Source organism: Equus asinus, chromosome 4, assembly GCF_041296235.1.
Source record: "Equus asinus isolate D_3611 breed Donkey chromosome 4, EquAss-T2T_v2, whole genome shotgun sequence".
Lineage (NCBI taxonomy): Eukaryota > Metazoa > Chordata > Mammalia > Perissodactyla > Equidae > Equus > Equus asinus.
This window is the reverse complement of record NC_091793.1, coordinates 45,280,431-45,307,756: the sequence shown is the minus strand read 5'-3', so window position 1 is coordinate 45,307,756 and position 27,326 is coordinate 45,280,431. Positions and strand designations below refer to the sequence as shown.

Below are 27,326 nucleotides of genomic sequence, written 5' to 3'. Positions count from 1 at the left end.
AAATGAGGACACTCTGTAGTTCTCACCCTTTAGGGCCTTAGCCAAAAAGCAGACAGAGGGACCAAAAATATCCAATTTCAACTTCCTTTTACATGAAAAATTATAATCTCTGGTATCTTCTCTTTTAGGACTTCTCTAATTGGTAGCCAATTCAGAATGGTTAAAGAAGGCACGCTTTCTTTGCATCAATAGTTTTAAAATTTTTATGGTCACAAAAACCTCTGAGAGCTTTATGAAAGTTAGGAGCCAGCCTCACTCCCCACCACCATCAGCTGTTCCAAGGACGCCTACATCAAGGCATGCCGTAGGCAGGACCTCTCAATATGTCCAGCGACTGGTTGATCCTGGTCACCTATCTAATGGTCGTTGCGTGTAGCTAATTAGTGACAGAGCCAGATTTTGAACCCAGGTCCTCTGCCTCCTGAAGCTTCACTCCTAACTTGTCCTACAGACTTGTGAATGAGGCCTTCTCTTGGTCCATCGAGCCCAGCCCAGCCATCAGGTGGATTCAGCTGAATGAGTGACCCCAGATGACACGGCATGGAGCTGAAGAACTGCCTGGCTAGGCCCTGCCCATGTTCCTGATCCACAGGATCATGAGAAATCAACTATTGTTTTAAGCTGCTAAGTTTTGAGGTAGTTCGTGGTAGCAATAGAAATACTTTCCACAAGAAACATCCAGAACTATCTATTAGAACCACTGAATACTTGAGAGTTAAGATTTTGTAACTGAGTAAAAATTTATAGTTAAGAGAAACAAGAAAAGACTGATGGGGACCCTCCCCTGGGTCTCCAGCCATGTATCATCAAGTCACATACAAATCCTGGGTAAAAATGGCAAGTGTCATCTCTTTCACAGATTTAAAACAAGTGAAAATAATTTAAAATAGTGTTTTTATTGTTTACCAAGTGTGTTGAAACTCTACACACTACTTGACCTAAAATTGGTGGATGACATATGTGTAGTCTTTAACTGATGGACGAAACCAAAAGCCTGAGAAATACTGCCATGGGGCCCCTCCCACGAAGCTGGTGTTCATCTGATCGTATTTCCAAAGCCTTAGAGGAAGAGGGAAAGAAGCTCCTGGAGTATTAGGTGATAAAAGGCAGGCCACAAAACAGCATGGAATATTTGATCCCATTGACAGCGAGACCCATTTCTCTAGATATCGCTATAGAGCCGTGTCATGCATTATAGTGTTGGGTCAAAAAATCAAGGTGGAGAAGTATAGGTAATATGTTTTGGTTTTTTGAAGAGGAAGGGGATATGTGCATATATTTAAAAAACCAATGAAAATATAAACAGAAAAAAATTTCAATTGTTGTCTACAGAGGCAAGTGAACAGGGTGGAGAGGACAAGGATAGAAGCTAGACTTAATGTAAAACAAAACTAGACTAAAAATCCCTAACAACCAAAATCAGATGAAATCACTGGACCTAAAACCTCACAGACAACAATTCTAAATTACTGTACAACCAGTAATTTGACTGCATATCCCTCGTGGGATATCCTGTATAAACAGAAAGGACCAGAAAGCCACAAAAATATTAAACTCTCTTCGTAGCCATATTGCTGGTGGTAATGTTGATATTGCCATTCTGAGGCTGTTGTGCACATATTCTGGGATGGTAAGTGAGTAATTCTGTTGGTGTTGCTGAGAACTGGGAACTGGAAGTTTTGGTGTGGAAATAGATGTAAGACTGATGCAATTAAGATAACCCTGTAGTCCTGAATTGGAATTGGAAGTATTAGTATGAACTTGTGATACACTTTCTCTTCCTTCCTCCTTGCCCCCCATGCCCCATCTATCTTAGCACTAACCATTAAAAAGGCTTAGCAATAATTACTCACTCAGTAGTAACGAGCATCCTTAACACATGGATTGTGGTCTTGAAATATCATTTCTCACAAAAAGGAGACTGGGCTCCTTGAAGAAATGTTTGAGTCCAGTTCTGGGACAGGAAATATACAATAGGAGACTGGAACATCAGGGCATACCTGAAAGCAAGGAAGTTTTCAAGGGCTCCTGGATTTGTATCAAAAAGACTCAGGAGCAAACCTGAACAGCTGCTCTTGGCCAAAGAGAGGGCAATCTGAGCACCAGAAGGATAACAACTGCAATGGACTGGGATATATGAAACATGCTAATCCATGAGTTCATAATGATACCCCCAAAGCTCATTGGTGCCTACTGAAGGATGCTAGGAAACAAACTCATTATTTTGAAAACTGGTAAGTAAAGGAAAATAATCAAGTACATATCCAGCCTTTACTAGATGAAATATACCTCTGGGTAAAGAAAGAGTTGATGAAGAGAAGTTTCTCTAAACAGGTGTATCCTAGCTAACAAATGAAGGGGAAGTAATAGAATCAGCATAGCACCATTTTGCAACTTCCATTGAATGAGTGAAGCTAGGCATTGAGCATCAATGGCCGCTCATATCACCAAAAGAGAGTCAAGAGGTACGTGCCTCCTGATGGAAAACCACAACCACCTATAAATTAGTCTTGTCACAAAAATCAAACTTGAATCCAATCAAGCCTTTAGATCTAAGTGCAAACTTCAGAAGATACAGTGTACAGGGACACGTGTTAAAACTATAGTAAGGGAATACAATCGGCAAAGTTTGAATTATGGGAAACTCTAGGGCAAACGTCTGGTTCTTCAACAAATAAATTGTAAATAAAAAAAGGAGATAGGGACATGGGAGATTGGAGAGACCCATATAGATTATAAGAGACTTAAAAGACAGATTAACCAATGTAAAGTATCTGGATTCCAACGCCAACAAACATCTGGGAAAAATATTTACGAGACAGCTGGGAAATTTGAACACTGGATATTTGATGATAGTAAGAGATTACTGTTACTTCTTACTAAGTGTGACAATGGTACTGTGGTTATGATTTTTAAAAAGCCCTTTTAGTGGTACATACTGAAATATTAACGTGAAATGATATTTGTAAATCTTGGATTTGCTTCACAATAACCTAGGAGGGGAAAAGGGGGAGTTATAGATACAAGATCAGTAACGAGTTGATAATCGTTGAAACTGAGTGATGGGTATATGGGGATCCACTATACTTCTCTCTAGTTTTGTAAATATTTGGAATTTTCAATGATTAAAGTTCAAAAAAGAGATTGTGTTGTGGTGTGTGTGTGAATTTGCATAACTATATATACAGAAAAGTCTAGAATGCTGATTTGTATTAAGACATTTCCCCCATCACATCACATCACAGGGGAATAAAATGGGGGAGAACACTGCCTACTGAGCAGGGTTAGGTGGAGGGTAATTTATGCAAAGGGACTAGTGCGAAGCAGGTGCTCAAGCAATCTCAATTTCCTTCTCTAGAAGGATTGATCAAGTAGGTCAAACTCAAGACTGTGGAAGTTGTGAGGACATCATGCTCTCATATCACCCTTCCCTGCGCCCCCGGATCATGAATCCAGGAGCCCCCACTACGGGGGTAGTGGTGTGGTAACGTAGGGGAAAGAGACCCCTAGCTGACTGAGTACTGCTCACTTTGCCCCTCTCTTGCTGCCCTCACCCCTTTCTCCTGATCCTTGTGCATTCCCTTAGGGGTTTGAGAAGACAGGCTAGCTAATCTCATCAGTCATGATACTGATCACGTGTTCCTTAGTTAACTAGTTAACATGTTTTCCCAGGAGACCTGCCTGCAGGAGTCTAATAGTGAGGATTTCAGGCAGACTGATGCAGAGAAAGATCTGGGAAAGGGTGCTGCAACCATCACACCAGAGGCGATCTACAGGCCAGTGGTGTTCCCTTGGTTTGCCCTATGAACCATTGAGCAGGACGGAGACTAGGAGCTCTATGACACCCAATTAAACAGCCACGTCCCACCCCCTAGAGCCCCAGCCCCTTCATGCCCCTGTGAATCTGCTCTCACAGCTTAGAGAGATCCACAGAACGCCTTTCAGACCTCATCTTCCTGGTCCTCTCCACAGCATCCGACTCTTGATCCTCCCACCTACTTGGAGACCCTTCCTCCCCTGGTTTGTTGGACACTACTATTTTTTTGGCTATCTTTTGCTTCTCCTGTTTGGACTCTTTTCACACCCATCCCTGCAGGATGGTGTCTTTGAAGTTCCGTCTCTGGCCCTCTTCCCTTTGCACTTCTCTGGGGACAATGTCACGCTCATTACCATGCCCTCAGTCACTGGTGACTCCCAAGTCTGCCTTGGCAGCCCCAGCCTCTCATCTCCAGACAGGCTGCTGACTCAGGTGTCCTGTAGGCGCCCAACTCAGTATGTTCCAAATGGCACATATCATTGTCCCCCCCTTCCCCCGCCACCATCGGCTTTCTGCCAGTTACTCCTCATCCTGGTGGTTCACTACCCACTTGGCTGTCCAAGCCATTACTTCAGAGCTCCTCCTTGATTCCTTTCTCTCTGTTACTTCCTACGTAGTCTTGTCAATTCTACTTCCTGACTCTCTCCATTCATCATTGTCATCATCGTCCTCCTCCTCCCCTCCAACCCCACCCTAGACTATCCTTCTACTGGTTAATGTCCATTCATTCTTCACAAGTCAGCTCTGGGGGCCGGCCCCAAGGCCGAGTGGTTAAGTTCACGCGCTCCGCTTCAGCGGCCCAGGGTTTCGCCAGTTTGGATCCTGGGCAAGGACATGGCACAGCTCATAAAGCCACGCTGAGGTGGTGTCCCACATACCACAACTAGAAGGACCCACAAGTAAAATATACAGCTGTGTACCAGGGGGATTTGAGGAGAAAAAGCAGGAAAAAAGAAAAAAGATTGGCAACAGCTGTTAGCTCAGGTGCCAATCTTTTTAAAAAAAAGAAAAAGTCAGCTCTGGCAGTCACCTCCTCTGGGAAACTAGCCCTGACTGCTCAGGAGCTCCCGTTCTATGATGTCACAGCCCAGCTTCCCCTTCTGCTGTATGATAGAAAAATCTAGTCTCACCCAGGCATTAGCTTCTACAATCAGGATTTAAAGTGAAAAATTACCTTTGAAGACAACTTAAGCCACTCAGCATTGGAACAGTTGACTAGTCCTTTGGGCACCCAATGGGACAATGTCATAAATTTAGGGTCCATAATGTACAAAAACACAAAACACCCACTCACAATCTGTTTAACTCTAGAGACTCACACTAGAGCAGAGAGTCTCACTGTGAGAGGCATGAGCAGACAGCTATTACATTTCCCTTAATCTAAAGTCGAGTTGACAGAGGGGAGGTGAGAACAGAGTTGTCAGCCTGGGCTAATACTACCCTTCCTTTCTTTTCCAATGCTGAGCACGTAGTTGAATTTGCCGAGGTTACATACATGAACGGCAGCCTACCCACTCTTTGAATTGTAGATTCTCTGTCTTCTCTCCCAGTTCTGAGCAACTCATTCATCATTGCAGTCCCAGGACTTGCTAGAGCGCCCTCAAGAAACAGAGAACGTTAGTTGAATGGATTAATGGTTTAACTTCTTCTTGGACCTCTCCAGAGATGGGGAATTCCATAGATAATAATACAGTCCATTCTGTCATCTGAACAAATGAAGTGGAGCCACTGGGTCAAGGTCTCTATTGGCTTACCAGGATTCTAACTGGAATTAATGATCTGAAGCAGGGTTCCCAAGGAAGAGAGGGCTGAAAGGCTTACAAGGCTCCAGATCAGCTGATCAGCAGACAATATTTCTTTGAAGTCTCTCCTGTGGCTGGAGCAAGTCATCGATAGGCTCTGGGCTGGGTTCCAACTGTTGGTCTGCTTGCCCCTCTTTTCCCTAATCCAGGTTTAACGAGATGAGCATCATTAAGAAAGGCAGGGTGGTTATCCTTTAAGTGAGCAAAGTGACTCTTCACAGAAGGACTGATTTTAATAACGCGGTGCAAGACCCCCTTTAAGGAACAGAATGATTCTGGCACATCGGTTAAGTGTTACACAAAACAGACGTGAGTGTTCAAAATCAAAGGCGTTTTTCATTCATGTGAAAAAGGGATCAGTAAGCTGCATGAAGACTGGGGTGAGTAAAAGTCCCCGGGGGCCTCTGTCCACAGCAGGAAAAGCTCAGAGCAGATTGGGCCCAGGGGGAGGCAACCTCGGCCGCCCATAACTCAGAGATAGAAGGCGGTGATCTTCATGCGCCGCCTCTGTTTCATGTTTGGGCTCCTGCCTCTGATCTTTCAGCAGTTGCTTAATTGCCAGTGACTGACTGTTTCTGTGGACAAGAGGGTCTGCTAAATGTGTAAGGCCTGCATTTTTCCAGGGGAGACTTTTTCCTTTGCACATAAGCCAAAGATTCCTTCATACACAAATTCTTTCTTACACAGGTCATCAGATTCTTTCGCGGGGGACATTAATGCTGAGTTCAATGCACAAGGCTGAATAGAAATACATACATAAAATCTGGTAAGTGGAGGGAGTGGGGATGATGAATGGGAAGGCCAAGAGTGCCATATGGATGTCTTGGATTTCTTTCCCACAAGAAGACTGCACTCCTAACCCAGTATTAGGTAAATAGTTTAAGCTGTTTGTTTTCCAAGAGTGAAAACGGCTTCACTTTGTCAACCACACCCTTTGACCCAGTCTCCATTGTAACCAAAGGCACACATTTGGGAGTGTTTGAATAAAAGTGAGGGGCATGTTTAAACTTACTACTCCAACAAGGGTCCAACCCTAGATTTATCAGCAAGATAGGCTACTCCACTTAGGGAACAAATCACACAGTTGAATTGGACTTAATAAGAAAGAGAAGAAATGCTATTATACAGGGATGCCAAATAGGTTCCATATGGAAGCCACTTCCATTAATCATAAGGATAGCTGATATTTATTGAGCACTTATTAGGTGGGTCACATGAATTGATTCAATTAGCCCTATGAGTAGGTACTATCATTACCTCATTTTTACAGATGAGGAAACCGAGGCAAAATAGTTTGCTTGAGATCATATAGCCCGTAGGTGGCTGGCGGAGCCAGGATTTGAAGGCAGGCATTCTGATCGCAGAGTCCTTGCTCTCCACCACGGCACACTCCTGCATCCCAGCTGATGGGTTATGGCTGAGTTTGGTGTTCAAAGGTCCGAGGCCAAGTTCAGGTTTAGCAGGGGAGACTGCCATGATTGATTAGGAGCTGCCAAGGGGATCCAGACACAGAACGGAAGCACATGTATGTATATTTGCATCTCTGACTTTATTTAAAAGAAAAGGTCCTACAACATCTGTGGTATCAGCACCGTGTCTGCCTCAATCTCTACAAATATTTACTCCTGGATTTTTGTAACATCTGACACCGAGTAAGGTAATTAGAATCACTCTCCCTGCAGGCAGAACAGGTAATGAATCACGAACAGCCTCCTGTTTAATTTTCTGGACGAGCGTTGATATATTTCAGGTCCTGACAGATTGTGGCCCTACTTCGGACATGCAAGACCCAGAGTAAAGAGGAAGGAAATTTTCCAGTAACTCAGAAAGACAGTTGCCGCTGCTGGGATGTCCGCTCTGGGGCCCAGCCCTGTTGCTGTCATTTAAAGCGCAGGCAGCAGGCAGCTTGCTAAGAGGGCTCTCCCAGGACTCATGGCCCCATTTCCTCACACACAGCCATTCAAAGGGAAGGCAGAATTTTTGGCTTTAGGGTAGACTGGGAGCTGAACAGTCCCTGCCACATGGCAGGCAGGCAGACACAAGCTGAGGTTTGATTGGGTAAATGATGAACATCAGTATGTATCTTTGACAAAAACAAAAAATTAGCTAGATTGAAAACAAAACCAGGATGTGGGCAAATGTGAATAAAAATGGAGATTATAATTAACCTTATCTTTTGATATCTGTCACATTATCATCAGATATATAAAAGCAGGGGCCGGCCCGGTGGCACAGCGGTTAAGTTCCCATGTTCCACTTCAGCGGCCCGGGGTTCGCCGGTTCGGATCCCGGGTGCGGACATGGCACCGCATGGCAAGCCATGCTGTGGCAGGCGTCCCATGTATAAAGTAGAGGAAGATGGGCATGGATGTTAGCTCAGGGTCAGTCTTCCTCAGCTAAAAGAGGAGGACTGGCAGCAGACGTTAGCTCAGGGCTGATCTTCCTCAAAAAAAAAAAAAAAAATATATATAAGCACATTGTACAATAGGAGTGAAACTTATTTAACTTTGCCACCAACATATGATTGACATCAGTTTTATCTGATGCTATTTACAACTGGTACATGGAAGAAAAAACAAGGGCTTTGCGGTTCACGTTAACATTTGTTAGCAGAGTTTCCCTGTTATCCAGAAGCACGCAGGCAATCAGTTTACTGAGGACAAATCCACATAACTACAATTTTGAGACTATTCCCATTTGCTTTGTAATTTAAACCGCTTATATATGCATTGTTTAGTTCAGGGGTTCTCACCCGGGGGTGATTTTGCCCTGCAGGGGACATTTGGCAATGTTTGGAGGCATTTTTGATTGTCAGAGCTAGGGAGACGTTACTGGCATCTAGCGGGTGGAGACCAGGGGTGCCGCTCAACACCTTACAGAGCACAGGACGGCACCCACAACAAAGAACCCTCGGCTCAAAACATCACTGATGCCGAGGGTGAGAAACTCTGGTTTAGTTTGGTGTTTACACGTATAAAGAGAAGAAAGCTAACCTTTACTGAGTACCACAGGGCAGGCAGATGAATTAACTCATCTCATCACAACGAACCTCTGAGGCAGCTACTATTCTTACTCACGCACAAGACTTCGTGGGGTGGATGAGGTAGGCAGGCAGGCAGGTTACACGCTATTGAACAGATGATGAGACTGAGACTTGACGTGTTAGGGGAAGACCTGGGCCTTCCCACTCCAGTCCAGGGCGGGGTGGTGCCTCCCTGTTGTGTTCACCTGCACAGAACACAGGACAGAGTGGCTTCACCCTCTCCTTTGTTGATAACACCACTGCCAATTCATCTTCAGGACAGCAGCTCCACGGGCAGTTGCTCTGGGGCTCCTCTACTCTTTCAGGCTTAGCACCCGGAAAGAGTTGGAAAATCACAGTACCAAACTACCCCTAGGAAGCTGTGTAGCACCGAGAGCACCTTGGCTGATGTTCTGCTTTGCTCCAGGTTGGGGGACACTGGCTGCATCCCTGCGAAGACTTGGACAGCAGACTGAAATGACCAGCCGGGACAGGGCCAGAACCGGCGGCTCTCTGAACAGTCATTGCAGAAAGGCCACTTTGGATCTGGGATATCATTGTGGGGCTAGCAGGCAGATGTGGTCAGTGTGGAAAGAAGCTGCAGAAGGAGAAAGTGGAAACCTCAGCGCTGGAGAGTTAGAAACCAGTCAGCACAAGTGAGAAGCAGCATTCTAGGTTGATAGGTAAGAGCTTTTCCTGTATAAATCTGACTTTTAACGCCAGTTTCCTCTGTGCAGGGTCTCCACCAGCAGGGGGAGGGGTGCAGGAGGCTGGGAAACTGAGGCTGGAGCTCTGTGGGAGGAGCGATCCAATACGACCTGCTGCTTAAGGGGAAGTCACACCAGCAAGGAAGAGAGAAAAGTGGGGAGCTAGTTCCCAAGGGAGGGGTTCTTTGGCACCCCTAAAAATCCAAAGGCTGGCTCTGAGGGAGGGAGACTCCAAAGCTCTTTATGTAGCTTACAGCAGTGGCTCTCAGCTTTTAGGCTGCACTGGAACCACCTGGAGGGCTTGTTAAACACAGGTTGCTGGGCTCCACCTGAAGTTCTAACAAGTCCTCAGCTGATGCTGATGCTGTCGGTCCAGGGACCACGCTTGAGAGCCATTGGCCTAGAAGCATCCCAGTTGAGTAAGGCTACTGCCCCCTCCAAAGATGTCATCATGACTTAATCATAAAGGGTATTATTCCAATTTCTTCAAATACAGTGTTCAGAGGAGTCACTAAAGTACAGCAAATTCGCCAAACCTCCATTCAAGTTATGTTAACGTGTGACCGCAAACTTCATCCCGGCATCCACTGCAAAAGGTTTTGGATCCATCATCTGTTTTGATTTATTCACCCCGCTCCTTGCCTCCATTAACGTGGATGATTGGGAGTTAACCAGACTTAAAATTTATTATGCATGGAACGAGAGCTATTACCTGGACTTGAAAAATACTTTCACTCCTTTGACCATCACCTGAGAGTTTAGACTTGTGAGTGAAAATGTGAGCGTCAGGTTGTTCTGAAATTTTCTGCCATGACGTCCTGATCACAATTTGATTTGCTGAGGGAAATCTCTTAATTGCTTCTGGAGCCTGTGTCTGAAATCCAAATCGTCTTTGGTAAGAGTGTATACTTCTGGATTGCCAGCACTTGTTGTTTTCCCATTTAAAACTGCCCCTTTAAAGCTTGACTTTAATTTCCCACCAAACTTGGCCCTGTGGGGCTGATAGAGTAAAAATCCAACTTTTGGTCAGCAAATGAAACAAAACTGTTTTCAAGACACATATGGAGTAAATATGGATGGTAAAGAGGTGCTACTTTTACAGTCACTTTTCTGGCCATTCGTTTCACAAAGGAATTATTTACAGGTCTCTCAGAAACTGGCTTCTCTATTACCCAGAGGCCCAGCAGCGGATGGGCCCAGCCACCAGCCCGAATGTGTTCAATCTCATGTGACTCATTAGGGCAAATAAAGGTGTTGGCCCAAAATGCTCTGAAGCAGCTGAAAACTATCCCATTATGTAGCACCCAATCAAGGCCATTTTCTTTCTTTTTTTGAAAAAATCCTTTACTTGACTCCCACCACATGGAAGCGTTTGGAGACCTGGTTCTGTGGCTTTGTGGAACTACGCTGGGACCCCCGCACCGACAACAGGCCTCACTTTGATGTCCCTGCTAAGCGGCTGTTCCAGGGAAGTGTTTCTCTAATCCCGCCACCCTCCTTCCTCCCCACCACCGTGAACGGGGCGGCCTTTCACAAACCCCTACAGTTTCCGCACTGGGTCCTGGTTTCCAAACTCCCTCTTCCAAAGGAAACCGGGAGTTCACCTCTCCAAACTCTTTCCTGATGGAGCTGTACAGCATGAGGCCAGCCCTGGCAGCGTCACAATGAGGAGTATGGCGTTACCAGTGGAACCAGTAACAAACACTTGTGAACACCTGTTATGTGCCAGGCACTGTGCTGAGCCCTTTACATGTATTATCTCATTTAATCTTAAACACGGCCCTAGGTGTCTGTACTGTTATTATTCCCGTTTTGAAGATGGGAAAACTAAATCTTCATAGAATAAACACTCCCATGTAACCAACACTCAGGTCAAAAAATAATAGTACCAGCACCCTAGCAGCCCCCTTCCTGCCCTAGTCATTAGCCACCCATTCTGCACAGGCAACTGTCATTCTTAGATCATAGATTAGTTTTCTCTGTATTTGAACTATTTTGAAACCAACACATTGTGAATTCTTTTGTGTTTAACTTTTTTTAATCCAATATTATAGTTGTAAGATTATCTATGATATTGTACATAGTTTTTTTATTGCTGCACAGTATTCCACTGTGTAAACATAGCACAATTGATCTATTGCTAATGGACAGGAGTTATTTTTAAGTTGGGCTATTACAAACATTTTTGCTCATGCCTCCTGATAACACATACATACACATTTCTGCTGGGCACACATACACGAGGAATGAAATTGCTGGGGACTTTCAGCTTTAACAGATACTGCTAGCAGTTCAGTCTGTGCTGTTATGAACTGGCAAATGCCTTGAGGGGTATTATGGACTGATATAAGTCCCTCAAAATTTGTATGTTGAAGCCCCAACTCCCAACGTGACTGAATGTGGAAATAGGTCCTTGAAGGAAGTAATTAATGTTAAATGAGGACACAAGGGCCCTAATCTGAGAGGACTGTTTTTTTTTTTTTCCGGAAGAAGATTAGCCCTTAGCTAACTACTGCCAATCCTCTTTTTGCTGAGGAAGCCTGGCCCTGAGCTAACATCCGTGCCCATCTTCCTCTACTTTCTATGTGGGACGCCTGCCACAGCAGGGCTTGCCAAGCGGTGCCATGTCCACACCCGGGATCCGAACTGGTGAACCCTGGGCTGCCAAAGCAGAAGGTGTGCACCTAACCACTGCACCACCTGGCCAGCCCCAGGACTGGTGTTCTTTTAAGGAGAGGAAGAGACACCAGAGCACGCTCTCTCTCCTAGCACACACGGAGGAAAGGCCGTGTGAGGACACAATGAGGAGGTGGCTGTCTGTGGCAAGGAAGGGACAGAGCCCTCCCTAGAAGCCAAACCCGTCAGCATCCTGACCTCGGACTTGGAGCCTCCAGCACTGTGAAAAAAAAATTCCTGTTGTTTAAGCCACCCAGCCCGTGGAGTTCTGTCACGGCGGCCAGAGCAGACGAAGGCAAGGGAAGAGTGGTGGAGGAGCTGGGCTCACCTCAGTGAACGAACTTTCTATTTGGGATCTTGGCCTTTCTAGGCCTGGTGTCTTGGCAACTCTGAGCCCACAGTTTTGCCTCCCCAGCTCCTCAACTCTGCCAAAGCCCAGGTCAGAGTTGCAGCCTCTTAGTGGTTTTTATGTGTCTTTTTAGCGTCTCATCCCTGTGCCACTTCCAACCTGGCAAAGCCTTGAGGAAAAAAGCACTTCAAGGGTGGCCTGTGAAAGTTTACTCTATCATTACTGGAAACGGGAATCTAACTGGTAGTTTTTAACACAAGGAACTTACAAATAACTTTAAAAAGTAAAAGTGCAGTAGAACCAACTGACCAATTCTGGCCTCTTTTTATTAAAGTTTTTCTCAAAGTCAAATAGCCATTCAAAGGTAGTACCCGCTAGTTTTGGAAATATCAACCTGACAGTTGTTTCCTTTAAGGATGTCTCAATTTGGAACCTACACTTTCTAGATCTTAGAGAACTCAGAATTTCCTAGAAGATTCGATAGGTGACTTCCCTCAAAATGATCAGAATTGTCTGGAATGACTTTTGAAAAAAGATGTTTAAGAAAGACCACCATTTATTGCCCCTGAATAAAAAAACTGTCACATTTGATGACTGAAAAGTAGAATCATGGATGAAACCCAAACAAAGCCCTCTAAGTTAGAAAGCCTGGTCTCAAGGCCCGGCTCGTCCCCTTGTTAGTGGTGTGGTGCTGGGGGAGTCACTCGGTCACTTAGCGCCTCAGTTTCTTCAGCTGTATAAAGGGAATAATCAGCCTTGTGAAATGCTTCCAAAGCACAGTTATCACTTTGCCCTGGCAGCTCTGTCAGCACTGAGGGGGTTAACCCTTACCCGACTGCAAGCCGGTGTTCTCTCACTAGCTCACATCTCAGCCTCCTCCACAGGGTTCTGAGCTCCTTGAGGCAGCAGCCACATCCTGCCCTCTTTTCAGCCTTAGTACAGTGTGTCACACATGGCAAGTACTGAGTGATAAGTACCAGCACACTGGTGGCTCTGCCCAAGCAGACCCTCCAAGCGTTCACTGAAACGGTGTGGCACACGGTGCACAGCAATTGCAACTTTGACAGAGTTGATAATGGGGTTGTCACATAATGGGAAATAGTCCAAATCACCCAAGAAAACTCAAAAGGCCCAAGAAGTACAATACATATATCTTGTACACTCAATCCAGTATAGTGACCTTTCGGGACCATCATTTTTGAGAACTACGAAGGCAGAGCACAGGACGGAAGGACCAGCATAAGCGAGGCTCCCGGCATTCAGACCCCTCTGCCTCTGTAACCGCTATGGAGACCCTGGGGTGAATGGAGACCGGTGATGGCAGAGGACGGCCTGCTCACCTGCAGCGTGTCCTTCCTTCTGCTGTCACTGTGAGGCCTCTAGGACTTTTCTACCTGTCTGGGAGCTTTTTATTGTGAAGGAAATGAAGTGATGTCGAAGCTGGGTTCTCAAGTTAACGAGATGCTGGCTCCAGGAACATCCCTCTTTTGGAGAGGCCCAGTGCACAGCAGCTTGGTGAAGGCTTTGAAAAACTCCGGTTTAACTTGGTTACACCCAGCTTCACAACCTTATTTGACTGGAATTTGATTCTTGTTGGTGTATAATACCTATTGATATTCTGTGGAACATGTTCAATGTGACATGCTAGGAATGCAGCCTTCAACCATGACTGAAAGCTTTTCAGACGTATTTTATAAACAATTCTTAACACGAATATTTATCCAGCTTCAGGGCAGAGCAATTAAGAGCAAATTAGAAATGGGTGAAGAAGCCTGTCAGATTAAAAAGAAAATGGACAGCGAACATCCTGGCAGGAACGTAAGGGACGGGAAAATTATGAAGCATCCATGGAATTATTTTCAGATATTCAACAAATATTATTGCATGGGATGATCACGGTTCGAAGTAGTGGCAATTAAGTCCGTAAGAAAAGGTGACACCCTTAACACAGAAGTATATTTATTATATTTCGTCAAGATTAAAATTAAAAAGTTTGGGTGTATAAAGGAAAGATTCAATTGCTGGGAAAATTTATCCCCTCGCAGCACCAGAGAAGAGAGCCCCCACCTTCCCGGCCGCTCTCTCGGCTTCCCGTGGTTCTCTCCCCTCACACACTATCAGCCACCTTGACAAAGGCCAAGTAGCCAATTCAAACAGATTCTTCATATCCTTCAAGTTTCATAAGAATCTTGAGTTTTATTTAACCCCATTCTTTTCTTTTTGTTGTTTTTAAAAACCTGATTTGTCTGAGGCAATTTTTTTTTAAAGATTTTATTTTTTTCCTTTTTCTCCCCAAAGCCCCCTGGTACACAGTTGTATAGTCTTCGTTGTGGGTCCTTCTAGTTGTGGCATGTGGGACGCTGCCTCAGCATGGTCTGATGAGCAGTGCCATGTCCACGCCCAGGATTCGAACCAACGAAACACTGGGCTCCAGGATTCGAACCAACGAAACACTGGGCCGCCTGCAGCGGAGCACGCGAACTTAACCACTCGGCCACGGGGCCAGCCCCAAACATTCTTTTTAAGGAGGAAGGTCCTTCTCATGAGTAAATTTCAAAATACCAGAACATAAATAAAAGTTTATTTATCTTTTAGGGCACCTCCATTTATAAATCAAATAAATTCGCACATGTGCAAATGCACTATCGTCCACACTGCTGGCATCTCTCCTGAGGCCCGGGGCTCATCGACCACGGCTGTTTAGTCAGTCTTCCAGAGTATCAAAAGCCCCTCCATCGGCATTTTTTGAGACGGAGTATTCAAAGGAATTATTCACAGGAGTAGTCCTCAAGCCCTCCTGCTTGCCGCCGTGTCGGACACATCGACTGCCCTCTTTAGGTCACCATCTTTTCCCTCCTCACTCGTTGTACTTTGACAGTTTTAACCTGGGGATGATGTTCATGGACTGCAGCTCCTGGAAGAGCAGCTTGCAGGCGTAGGGGATGCGCAGGGAGGACACGTGGCAAGACGACTTGCAGTAATGGCACCTGAAACCGAGTCAGCACGAGTTAGAGAGACAGCAGCTCAGACCAAGGCCTGTGCGTGGAGAGCGAGTTTTCTCCACTGCGTCCTATCACCGCTGTGTCAGGTGAGGCAGCATTCTATTCCTCGGTGCTCAGCCACACGATCAAATACGGACACATGTGCCCCAAATAAAAGGAAGCATCCAAGGAAGCAAAAGAAACAACCAAACAAATATCACTCCCTCAGTTTCAAAAGCATGCAATTTAATCAGTTACTACCATACTTCTAGACCTTTCTCCTTAAAATGCAAAAGTCTACCTATTTACTTGTTTTGAATGAGCCCCAGAAGGCTGAACCATCTGAAAGTTACTCAGATTTAGACTTTTTCATTGTTGAGTGTTTTAAACTGATTCAATCGATCTCCAGATATTTGTTAAGCATCTACCACACTACACTATCCCAGGCAAGGACATTTTGATTTCTGTTACTGAGGGACTTGAAGTATGATAGGAAAGACCACACTTTGATGTAGAAAGCTGGTATCCAATGCAATGCCACTTATTTTTCCAGTGCTCTTCAAGCTTATTTCCATTAGTATTGGAAGCTACTATACTTACAATGTGCTGCCCCTTGTGCAAAAGTAAGGGACCTGTGTGTGCATATACTCCCATATAATCCTTACAGTAGCCCATGTTCCTAACCAGTGAGCCTGATATTCCAATGAGGATTTCCTTTTCTCTTCCTTCAGGAAGAGCCAGTGAACTGAACCTAGGTCTTAATCAATGGCTGCACCTGAAGGAGGATCCCTGGGAAGAAAGTGAACTGTTCTCTCAGGTTTCAGACCAGACTAGGACCTTACCCTAGACCTCAGGGCTCTGGGGCAGCTGGGACAATAGGTATCCAGTACAAATCCTGAGACTTAATAGGTAGAAAACTAGGTCCTCCCAGTAACAGGGGGAAATGAGTGCAAGAGGAATAGCAACCAAGGCTCAGAGGACTCGCTGCTGATGGGGAAGCAGAGGGAGACGCCGCAGTGAATAAAGGCCACTCTGGAGGGTAGTGGGGCAATATGTGTAAAAATGCACATGTGCATGCTATTTGATTAAGTAATCACAAAAATGGCAAAGATATGTGCACAAGAATGTTCCTGGTCACACTATAACAGCACAAAGCAGGAGTCTGCTCAAATGCCCAACAGGCAATTGGTTTTGTGATTATAGGACATTTATACGGAAGAATGCTGTGCAGCCATCAAATGGGATGTAGACCCATATTTACTGAAAAGTAAACGTGTCCAGGACACACTATGGAGTGAAAAAAGCAGTTTGCTAAACAGCATGGTCCCAAGGGGCTTCTCAGATGGGTTTTAGTAAATGTCTGAAGCCCCCAAAATCATATATAGCAAGATTTATTGTATGAGTATATATTTGTATTTTTCTGCTCTTATCAGAATCTCAAAAGGGTTCATGATTTTTTTTAAAAAAAAGGGTACAGAACTACTGGCAAACAGAGATGTCCCACAGAGTCACTAAAACGTTAACAGTGGTCATCTCTGGGTGGCGGGGGTTAATGTGACTGTTTACACTTTTTCTTTATATTTTTTGTAACTCTGAATATTTTACAGAGGGCAGGGATCATTTTTGCAATCAGCAAAATAAGGTTTTATTATTTTAGAAAAGAAAAGCACTAAGGCTGAGAATGTGAATGTGGTGGCGAGTGACTATGTATGAGCTGCCTGAGGAGAAGAGAATGGGGAAGGACGAGCCATCAGGGACCCCAGCTTGGTCCCTGTGAGGGCACTACAGGGGCTTAACACACTGTGGAGGATTTGACTCCAACGACAGCAGTAACAGAAACATGGTCAAAGACCTTTTTTGAAAGATTACCTGAAGGCCTCTTTAATGCATTGTAGCTTAAGAATTATGTTTTCAATGTGCCTTATTCAGGAATCATGCTCATGCTTTAATTAAATTGGAGAAATGGATTTAAAGCAACTTCTTGCTGATTCTCCTGTCTAGTAAATTACCCTGTGACTTCAAGCCAAGCTTACCTATTTAAAGTTTCCACATGTGCTGATTCATAATCCAGAAAGTCCACTAATCTTGTCTATTATTAAATATTTCTCCATCATTTAAAATGTTTCAATGCATATATATACATACATACATAGAAATACATATATATACATACGTGCACATATACATATATATAAATAAAAATATATAAATTACTTCACCCTGTGCCTGAACAATTTCCAAAGGAAGATACTTGACCCAAATAACAATAAAATAAACTGATTTTTTAGGACAAAGGCAGCAAAGGAAGGAGGCTGTGGCTTCACATGAGAAATGATTGCCCAGTAAAATATCCTCTATGAGCTAATTACCTTAACAGGAGATTTTCCTTTCTCTGCAGTTTTCCTTCTGGACCTCTCTTTTGTGACTTATGCCCTTCGTGTCTTCTGCAGAACAAGTCTTGCGGTAAACATCCCCATAGCAATGCCTTACTAATGTGCAAATCACTGACAAAAGGCCAGTTTCAAGGTTCTGAACCGCTCTAATTACCCAGCCTCCATTGTGCTGTTCATTAAAGAGCGACCTCCTCCAGCAAACGCCCATGCTCCCTCCCACACAACCCAGCACACATGGTCAGGTAACGATGGGAAAGTGATGGCATCGTTACGCTCCTCTGTGGACAGCAGCACACAAGGAGGCTGCCAGACTACCAGACTGGGTTAGGATTTTTTTCCGTTGGCAACAAGGGTATAAGCAGGCCACTTGAAATCAGACGTACGGTACACGCAGGTCGGTTTAATTACAGTAAAGACCTTACATCGTGTAACCTTATTTAGTCCTCTTTCAAAGGATTTCAAATACAATACAGACTGAACACATGAGCTTCAAAATCAGGCACTGCCATCAGACGATGTCTAAATGAGTCAGAAATGAAGCAGGAAAGAAGCCATGAATTTCGCAGAGTGATGCTGAGATCATTACTGCTTACGGTGGTTTCCCTGAGTATTCAGAGAGGAGAGGGGAAGGCTGTCAAAGGGCACGAGTGAATCTGGTCTACTGCGTGCTTCTTCCTCTTTCCTCTTGGCCGGGGCGGGGGGGTGGGGGGGGGTTGGGGGGGGGTTGTGGAATTCGCAGGAGGGAATGCAGGAAGGATGGAGAAAAAACTTTGAACTTTTTGACGTTTCATGATCCCTATTTTTAATAAAATGGCTCCTCTGCAACATCTTTTCAAAGTAAATTACTTAAATATCTGTGCCAAATTGGAAGATTTAAGCATAGAGGAACTGGGTTCCAGGCATCTCCTTATTACACTTCTTTTGGGTTACACAGCCAGGACAATAAAAGCAAACTCGATATGCATTTCAAAAGATGAACAGACATCTCAGAATTGAACCCCGCCCTGCCTCCACGTCATTGATATAAGAGTGAGCCAGGCTTATGCTTAGAATAATGTCACCCCATCTCTGCAACTTTATGAAAGGAATGAGCTGCACATGGCCACTTCTTGTGTTAGTGTTTAAAATGAAATGATTTCTTCACAGACAGGTCTCATCAACTCTTCTACACCAAAAGTCATAAAATAATTGGCTAAAAGGTTTTGTCACTTAACCAGCAAGGTATAGCGCTGTGTTCTAAGCAGCCCACTCTTTCTGACTCTTAATTTGCTTTATTCAGCCCAGAAACTGCAGCTTAGGGTGGCAAGAAGCTGGGAGCCTCTCCTGGAAGGAGCTTTGAGGGGGGACTTGGCGGGGAGAAGGTGGCCCAGTACTCCTCAGGCTCCAGCGATGAATGTGCATCTGAGCCTGACTCATCCTTCTGGGGAGGCCCGTTCCTGGGGAAGGGGCCTCTGGAGGGCAGGGGCGGGGTGACGCAGGAGTTGAGGCTGTTTCCCCTCCCTGCAGCACCTGCCTTAGCCTTGGTCTCCGACAGGAAAGTGGGCAGACGCGGGGAACGAAGGGTCCCCCGCCCACAGGGGATGTCAGGGCTCTGGAGCGTGACCGACGCTGAGCAGAGCCGCTGTTCTTTGGTGGGAAAGTGGAATCACTACAAGGGGGAAAGGCTCCAACCACAAAACAACACAAAAAATACGCGGCATCTTCTTGTAAGCTGGCCTTTGAAGACTGAACCCTACACAGAAATTACAACTTTATGAATTATATAATTTACCTATTGGCAATCCTCCATACACAGGGTCAGTGTCATTTAGCAATTATTTTTTATTAAACATCTACCAGGTCCAACGCTGACGAAGCAGGGGTAAACGAGGCAGACGTACTTAGAATGAACTAGAAGATGAGCTCCCTGGGAGCAACCATTCATCCATCTTATTCACCACTGTATTTCTGGGGCCTAGAACAGTGTCTGGCACTTAGCAGACTCTCATTAAATGTTTGTTGAATGAATGACTGAGAGAGACATGGTCTGTGCTGTCATGGAATTCACAGTCCAAGTGTGAGCAGCTTGCGATAGCAAAGAGAGTACAGACAAGGGGTCAGGGTACCAGGACCTGGTCCTGGCTCCATCACCAATTTGTTATAAGACCTGGGGCAAGATACCTCACTCTCTGGGCCTGAGGTTAAACAAGGACATGCTACATAATCTCCTTTAAAAACTTTCTAGTCATAAAATGCTATAATTCTAACATTCAACAATGAATCTGCTAGGATTTTTACTAGTGAATAGTGTTTTAAAAGGTACCTGAGATAATATTAAAAGGAAGATAAAGCTTATAATCCTTGGGAGGTTAAGCTCTAGCAATGTGGAAAGCAAAACATTGGGTAGACAAACTAAACATGTACATACAAAATCCCTAACTCTAGGAACGCATGGATGGGGAAGGCTGGAGAATATGTGGGTATTGATGCAGGGTCAGTTCTCAAGTTGTGATTTAAGAGGCCAGGGGTATGGTATGAGAGACATATGGTATCCACTTACCAGCCAGAATACCCCAGAAGTCCACACTGCCCACAGACATCAACCTCAAAGGCATCACTTGAAATCATTAGTCTCTCTAGTAAAAGCATACTGGCTCCATAACCGATTAAACAGTCACGTTCCATTTCTCCAAGACGCAAACCACCATCACGAGATCGACCTTCAGTGGGTTGCCTTTGAAACAAGGTACACAAATGTGTTGTTATTATATTGAACACACTAAGAGGCAGCACCGCCTGGTGGCTCAGGGCAGAGGCTTCGGCGCCGGGCTCACCCGGACTCCAATCACCTGTCAGACAGTGATCGTGAGCACGCTGCTCAGCCCCTCAGCCCCGTTTGTAAAATGTATGTAAGAACACCTATCCCAAAGAGTCTCAGATGAGAAGAGATGTAATACTAGTAGTTGCTATTATCATTATTAAATGGAAATAATAAACAATTACATAATGTTATATAACAACAAATTAACACATAACCATCTAACAGCACAGCTAGCACAACTATTACCATCACCATCATTAGGACAGCACAGTCCTCAAATCTGGGAGGAATGTCTTCTCGGTATTTTCGGAGATGTCTCACTTCTCTGTTATTTAAAAGCAGAAACACTAAGCAGAACTGGGTCCTCCACTCATTGCCAGGGCTCCAGGGAGGAGCTTTACTGTTCAAAAATCAATTAAACATGGAAAGAAGCAAACGGATTTTTATAAAGTTTGGAATAGATCAGGAATCATCTGGAAGGAGAGCGCCTGAGCCAGATGAGAAAGTTCCGGGGGTCTCGTTCAGGTCTTCGCTTCACTTATGAAAACAGTCTATTCCTCCTTAGAGAGGGCACTTAGCCCCCCAAACACACTCCTTGTGGCTTATATGTCTACTGGCCTTGAGAACCAGGGGAGTCTGGAACAACCTGGGCAAGCTCACCTATGCACTAATGACACAAATTGTTTAAAAAAGAAAAAAGGGAACTCCCTGGCTGGCTGATTGTGGAGTGACACTCCTTGGAGGTGGTCTGAGCAGGGGTGGACCATAACCCTCTTGTTTGCTTGATTTCATGACATCTGTTAATCTTTGTTGTTGTTGCTGCCAGTCTCCCAGAGTCACGAAGGTAAACAGTGTATGCCATCACAGGCTGAAATTTTAGACACTTGCTGCTGTCGAAAGTTACAATGGGAAATCAATTTAAGTTGTCGGTTCTTCACTGAAAGAAATCTACATATGAAAAACTTACAAATAGGTCTAAATGAACACACTGTAGTGGAAACTTCATAACTGAGACCAACGTTTCTGTTTTTATCTGCTGGTAGAACCACCCAGGAGTAGGGGGTCCCCCCATCTGCGGTCACTGGGCAACGTGACGGTGGTCAGACTACATGTGGGAGAGCCCAGCGCTCGGATCAGAACCAGCTTAGGTAACTGACTGCAGGCAAACACACTCCGGGCAGCCTTCATATGGAATACACACAGTGATGCTAAAGTAGTGACTTTTTTACACAAGAAAGCAAAAGACAGGAAATAACTGCTTTGGCATTTATGTTCCTCTGAAATAGTTTTTGGATGCTGTAACTGAAATGCAAGTTTCAGAGGGGATAGCATTCAGGGTAGAGATACACCTAACCCAAGTAGGGTCTCACTGCGGAGGATGGTACTGTTCCGAGAATCTAAACTCCTCTTCCCTGTTTTGCAATTTTAAGCACACATCTGTCTATCATTTGAAAAGGCATGTGCATTTGCTCAGTTTCAAAGGGTCAAGGGATTGAGTCATCTACACCTCTCTCGGTTTAAAAAACCCCAAACACTAGCTGCTTGCTCCCCTGCCCCCTCCCGCGTGTTGCAACATCCAAGCAGTGCTCAGTGACAGCGGGGAGGGAACTGAATAGTTATGGAGCTTCTCCTATGGACCAGCACTGTGTACATTCTGCATCCAAACATTTGACATTCACCAGCACCCTGTGAAGTAGGGATTGTCGTCTCCACTTCACATATGAGAAAGACTGAAGCTGAGAGGAGCCAGGTGATTTGCCCAAGGTTCCTGGGAGTGCTACAAGATAGAGATGAGTTCACGTTCATGTCTATCTGGCTCCAAGCTGGTGTTCCCTCCCCTGGCCCAGGGTTCTTCAACTTCAGCACGAGTGCCATATTGAGCTAGGTAATTCTTTGGGGGTGTAGGGGGAGCTTCCCTGTGCATTGTAGGATGTTTAGCAGCATTCCTGCCCTCTACCCACGAGATGCCAGTAGCTCCCTCCCCACTCCCCAGGATGTGACATCCCAAAATGTCTCCAGACCTTGTTAAATGTCCCCTGGGAGGCTAATAGCCCCTGGTTGAGAACCACTACCCTAAAATAGGCTTCTCCAACTGCAAAATGTAGTACTAAGAATATGTAGAACTTAGTATTGGTAATTTTCTTTCCCAAGAATTATACCCATTTATCAATACACAGACATTATGCTGGAATTGAGGATACACTGGAAAATGGGATGCACATGGACCCCAACCCCCTGGAGCTTATTCAAATAAGCAGACAGGTGCCTTACGCTCCAATAACAGAAGGTTTACAAAATGACAGTTGTAATACATACATACCAAATAACATACGTATGTATTTTCTGTGTACACATGGGAGCGTGCAGGTGTATCTGTATGTGAGTGGGCGTGTAAGGGCATCTACATTCTTGTATAGGTACCTTTTTGAAAAGGACCGCTTGTGCACACTGGGACACAGTAAACGACTGTGTTAGAGACTACGGGCAAGACCTACGGAGGCTTTACTCTTGTGCCTATGAAATGATTAATTGGTGGCTATTGTTTCACGTTAATCAGACATCGATGTCTGTTGTTGATGCCTAACACCCTAAATTCTGGTATCTCAGGAAAGCAGAAACTTCGTTGAGTCTGCTTATTGCTTTCCCTGGGAAACGCAAGGCTGACCTGACTGCGCCATTCATTCTTTTGTGCATGCTTCTCTCACCTGGTGAGCACGGCCCGCGGTCCCCGGGCTCGGGCGTGCATCTTATCCAGCACCATGTGTTTGAGCTTCTGATAGTACACGGGGCCAAAATAGATGTACGCTTCCAGGGGCTCACTGAAAGAAAGGCCAGAGATACGCATTAAGAAACTGAGTTTGCGCTGAGAGACAGCCTTCTCTTGGACTCATCACTGGCAGGTCCGTATTTGTTTACGAACAGGATGATGACTGAGTAGGAGAGAATGGTTTTAAAAAGTCTGCAGTGAATGAAAAGTCTCGATCTGAAAATATAAAAGGACCACGGATATACTGTTTAATTAAGATACAAGAACTTAACCAGGTTGTGAAAGAGTGTGTACAGGATGGCCCCCTCCACTGCTGCCCCCTCAGTCAGGCCACTGTCCCTGCTTGCCTGGGCTACCGCAGATAATCACCTAGTTGGTCTCCCTGCTTCCACTCTTGTCCCTCAACAATCTATTCCTCATATAACAAGCCAGAGTGATTCCTTCTAATATGTAAATCACAGCAGGTCATTCTTCTGCTCTAAATTCCTAATGCTTTCCCATCACACTCAGAATCTCTACCATCCAAATTTTGTATCATGCTCATAAGATCTAACATAATCTGGTGCCTGCCCACCCCTGACTTATTTCCTATTCCCTTTCCCCATTGCTCATTCTACCCCAACAACACTGGCCTCTTCATTGTTCCTCAAAGGCAGCAAGCCTGACTGCCTCAGGGCCTTTGCACTTACTGTTTCTACTGCCTGAAACATTCTTCCACCAGGTAATCACTTAGCTCTGTCAAACATTTCACCTCCTCAGAGAGACTTTCCTTCATCACCTCATCTAAAGGAGTCCTCCTTCCACCCCAGCATCACCATGCTCCCAAACTGTCTCAACTCTTACCTTGGTTTTATTGTCTTTGGAGCACTTATCACCGATTGGTAATATAGTATACATTTCTTATTCCTCTGATTCTTGACTGTCTTCCCCACAGGAAGTAAACTCTGCAGGACAGGCATTCTGTGTCCTCTGTCACTGTGGCTCTAGCACTAACGACCCTGCCTGTCAGACAGCTGGTGCTTAGTAATGTCTGTCACATAGCTGACTCAATGAATCTTTAGGAAAACTGTAGTAAGAGTTTAAAAAAGAGTGAATATTTAAGTCCTCTGACAGAAGAGACCTTTATTCTTTAGTCTGGAGCAAGAGCAGCCAGGGGATAGATCCTTTAAAAATTTTTCAGCTGCCCCAGAACTTCCTCCCTCAAGAGAAAGGAAGCATCTGCCACGTGTTGTTTAATCCCTACAACAATCCAGGGAGGGAGATACGGTCATTCCCATTTTTAAGATGAAGAAATAGGCACAAGGGTCCGAGGGGTCAGGTAAGGGCTGGGGGTGCGGCAGCGGGGCTCCAATCCAGTGCTCCCCCTGCCATGCTGGCCAGTCGGAACCAAGCCAATTTAGGCCACAGCACGACGTAAGGGGGAAAGAGCACAGGAATGCAACAGACACGGCAGAGAGGCGCATGAAAGCATCTGGCTCCACTTGCTCGGTGCACCTCATAACACGTTCAGCATCGTGAGCAAAGGCTTTTGCAGCTACCAGGCCATTCCGCTGGCTTAGGCACAACCAGATTCTTGGAAGATGCTGAGTAGAGTGGAAAGCACAATGGACAGGGTGTCAGGAGACCCTTTCTTGTCCCACTTGTGTCACGTGGTAATTATATGAGGTTTTTATCTCAGTTTTCTTAGTTGTACAACGTGGTCAGACTGAGGTTCTTTGCAGGTCTAACAATGAATGATTCTATTCCTCCCAAGTATGGTAGCTCATGTAGAATTTATGGAACTCTGTCACCTAATGCCATTCCATCATCAATGGAATAAAGCCATATGCAATTTTTCTTCCTGGCTATGCTCAAGAATGTGACAAGGAATGAAAGCTGGTGGGTGAATCTGTTTGCAAGCCCTTTGTGGAACTTTCAACTAGCAAGCTGGACTAGCGTTTCTCAAACTTAGCTGCCAAGATAAATGACCAAGAAATGAAAACACTGGCTGGGGGCGTAGAGATAGGTGGTGTAGACACAGCTTACAGCTCTCCATAGGAAGCAGAGCTAACTCATCCAAAGCTTTCAGGAAATTATGTCCAGAAGGGCCGCCAAATTGATTCACTGGTTTTGCACAGTTTCTGGTCAAATTCTGCATTATTTCTGGATGAGAAGCAAGACTAAGAAGATCAATGACAACAGCGTTTTTTGAAAAAGACCTTAGCTATTTTACTGAATCACTTTTGAAATGGATCATTACTCTTTACCTGTAATGTGATTCTCTATAACATCTCAAGTATGATACACTTAAAGAAATCCGTATTATTATAGTCTGGATAGATCACCTTAGAAGGCACTCAGTCTTGTTAACAGATACAGATTTTGAGCATTTTAATTACATCTGGAGAGTCTATCAGCAGCACCAAAAGCAAGCTGTGTTCTCACACATGCTTCCACGCGGACTGTCGTTTGTGTTCAAGCAGTTTCAAACCTGCAAGAATGGTATAACACTGTCCCAGACTTTTATCTGGCAAAAAATACCTAAGTGTGTCTTAATTGAAGCAACTGATTAGACCTTTAAAACCATGTGTGAGTCAAGTCTCAAAACCTTGTCATTCACGACAGCCTCAGGGGTCTCTGTCTCTCCCAGGTTAACGGGAAGACCCATGGCTCGGCTGCGTGACCTGCTCCTCCCCTTGTCCAGCCGCAGTGGTGGCCTCTCCACAGTACTGCAGCCAGTCTGGCCTCTTCCAGTTCTCTGAACTTACCAAGATCTGCCCCTGTAAGATGTTAAACAGGCTTTTCCTCTGCACGAAACACTCATCAATGGTCTATTCTTCTCGTCCTTCATATCGCTGCTGAAATATCCGCCTCCTCGCAGGGGGCTTCTGACTTATTCTTTGTCTTCATTTTGCTAAGAGCTATTTGTACTTGTATTTATTTGTTTTCATTCCTTTATTCAACAAATATTTATGGAGCACCTGCTGTGTGTCAGGCCCCGTGCTAGGCACTGGAAATAAAACAGTAAACAAAACAGACAAGGCCTCCTCTCCCGGAGGTTACATTCTAGTGGGGGAAACAGACAACAATATTATGTAGTATTACTACAAAGTATATTTGATAGTAATGAATACTACAGAGAAAAATAAAGCAGAAAATGGGCAATACTGGGTTGTAGTTTTAAATGAAGTAGTCAGGGTAGGCCCTGCTCAAGTTACATTTTGTCTGTTATTTTTTAATGTCTAGTCACAAATCCCCATGGTCAGCTCCACAGGTCAGGGCCCATGTCTATTTAGTTGACTGTTACATACTTAGTACCCAGCACGAGTGAGGTGTTAACACATCTGTAGTGACTGAATGTGCAACTGTTAGACCTCAGGCTGTCTGTCAGAGCACAAATGATCTGATATGCATCATGTGAATGCAGAGAAAGGTCAACAGGGAAGGGATTTTGCATTATAAGCAATTGATGCGTTCCTTAAAAGTTTGCAGAAATCCTATTTTGGCAAATTTAATCTTTTCTGCTTTTTAAACAATAGCCTCACCAGTAAAATAGCACTCCTTAATTTATCAGTTTTCTAAATTTGGATTTTCTTTTCTTTCTTTTCCCCCCGTTCTACTGAGATATAACTGACAGAGAACATTGTGCAAGTTTAAGGTGTACATGTTGATTTGATACACTTAAATACCTCAAAATGATTCCCCCCATAGTGTGAGCTAACACCTCCATCATAAATTTGGATTTTCTCGTATCAGATTTCTTAAAGGAGTGAAGCTTTAAATCTTAAGGGCTCTTACCACTTATCCTAATGAAATCATACTTTTTCTTTAAAATGTCTAAAAACACACTTACCCTGTGATGCCAGACGTAACATAGTCTTTCCCCAGGTAGTTATAACCATGGCGAACGAGGTCTTCGCACACATCCTTCACCTTACTACCTCCAAACGCAGTGCCGTAGTGGAATCTGCCGTCTAACACACCAGCCTTGCCGGCCAACAGCTCAATTAACTTTCCCACCTGTGGGATGTGA

General features: G+C 44.7%; 1 protein-coding gene across 2 annotated transcripts in view; it reads right to left on the bottom strand.

Annotated features, from left to right (window-relative positions):
• POLR3B (RNA polymerase III subunit B) overlaps nucleotides 1-27,326 on the bottom strand; it is a 148,607-nt gene that overhangs the window by 16,666 nt on the left and 104,615 nt on the right. Inside the window, exons 25-28 of one of the 2 annotated variants that reach the window (XM_014865833.3) lie at nucleotides 27,147-27,313; nucleotides 23,253-23,366; nucleotides 20,287-20,460; nucleotides 14,933-15,360 (exon numbers count right to left, since the gene is read on the bottom strand). In XM_014865833.3, coding sequence (XP_014721319.1) covers nucleotides 15,231-15,360; nucleotides 20,287-20,460; nucleotides 23,253-23,366; nucleotides 27,147-27,313 — 585 coding nt within the window. In that variant the 3' untranslated portion in view covers nucleotides 14,933-15,230. Of the gene's footprint in view, nucleotides 1-14,932; nucleotides 15,361-20,286; nucleotides 20,461-23,252; nucleotides 23,367-27,146; nucleotides 27,314-27,326 lie in introns of those variants that run through there. The other variant, XR_011502684.1, reaches the window with a different exon arrangement.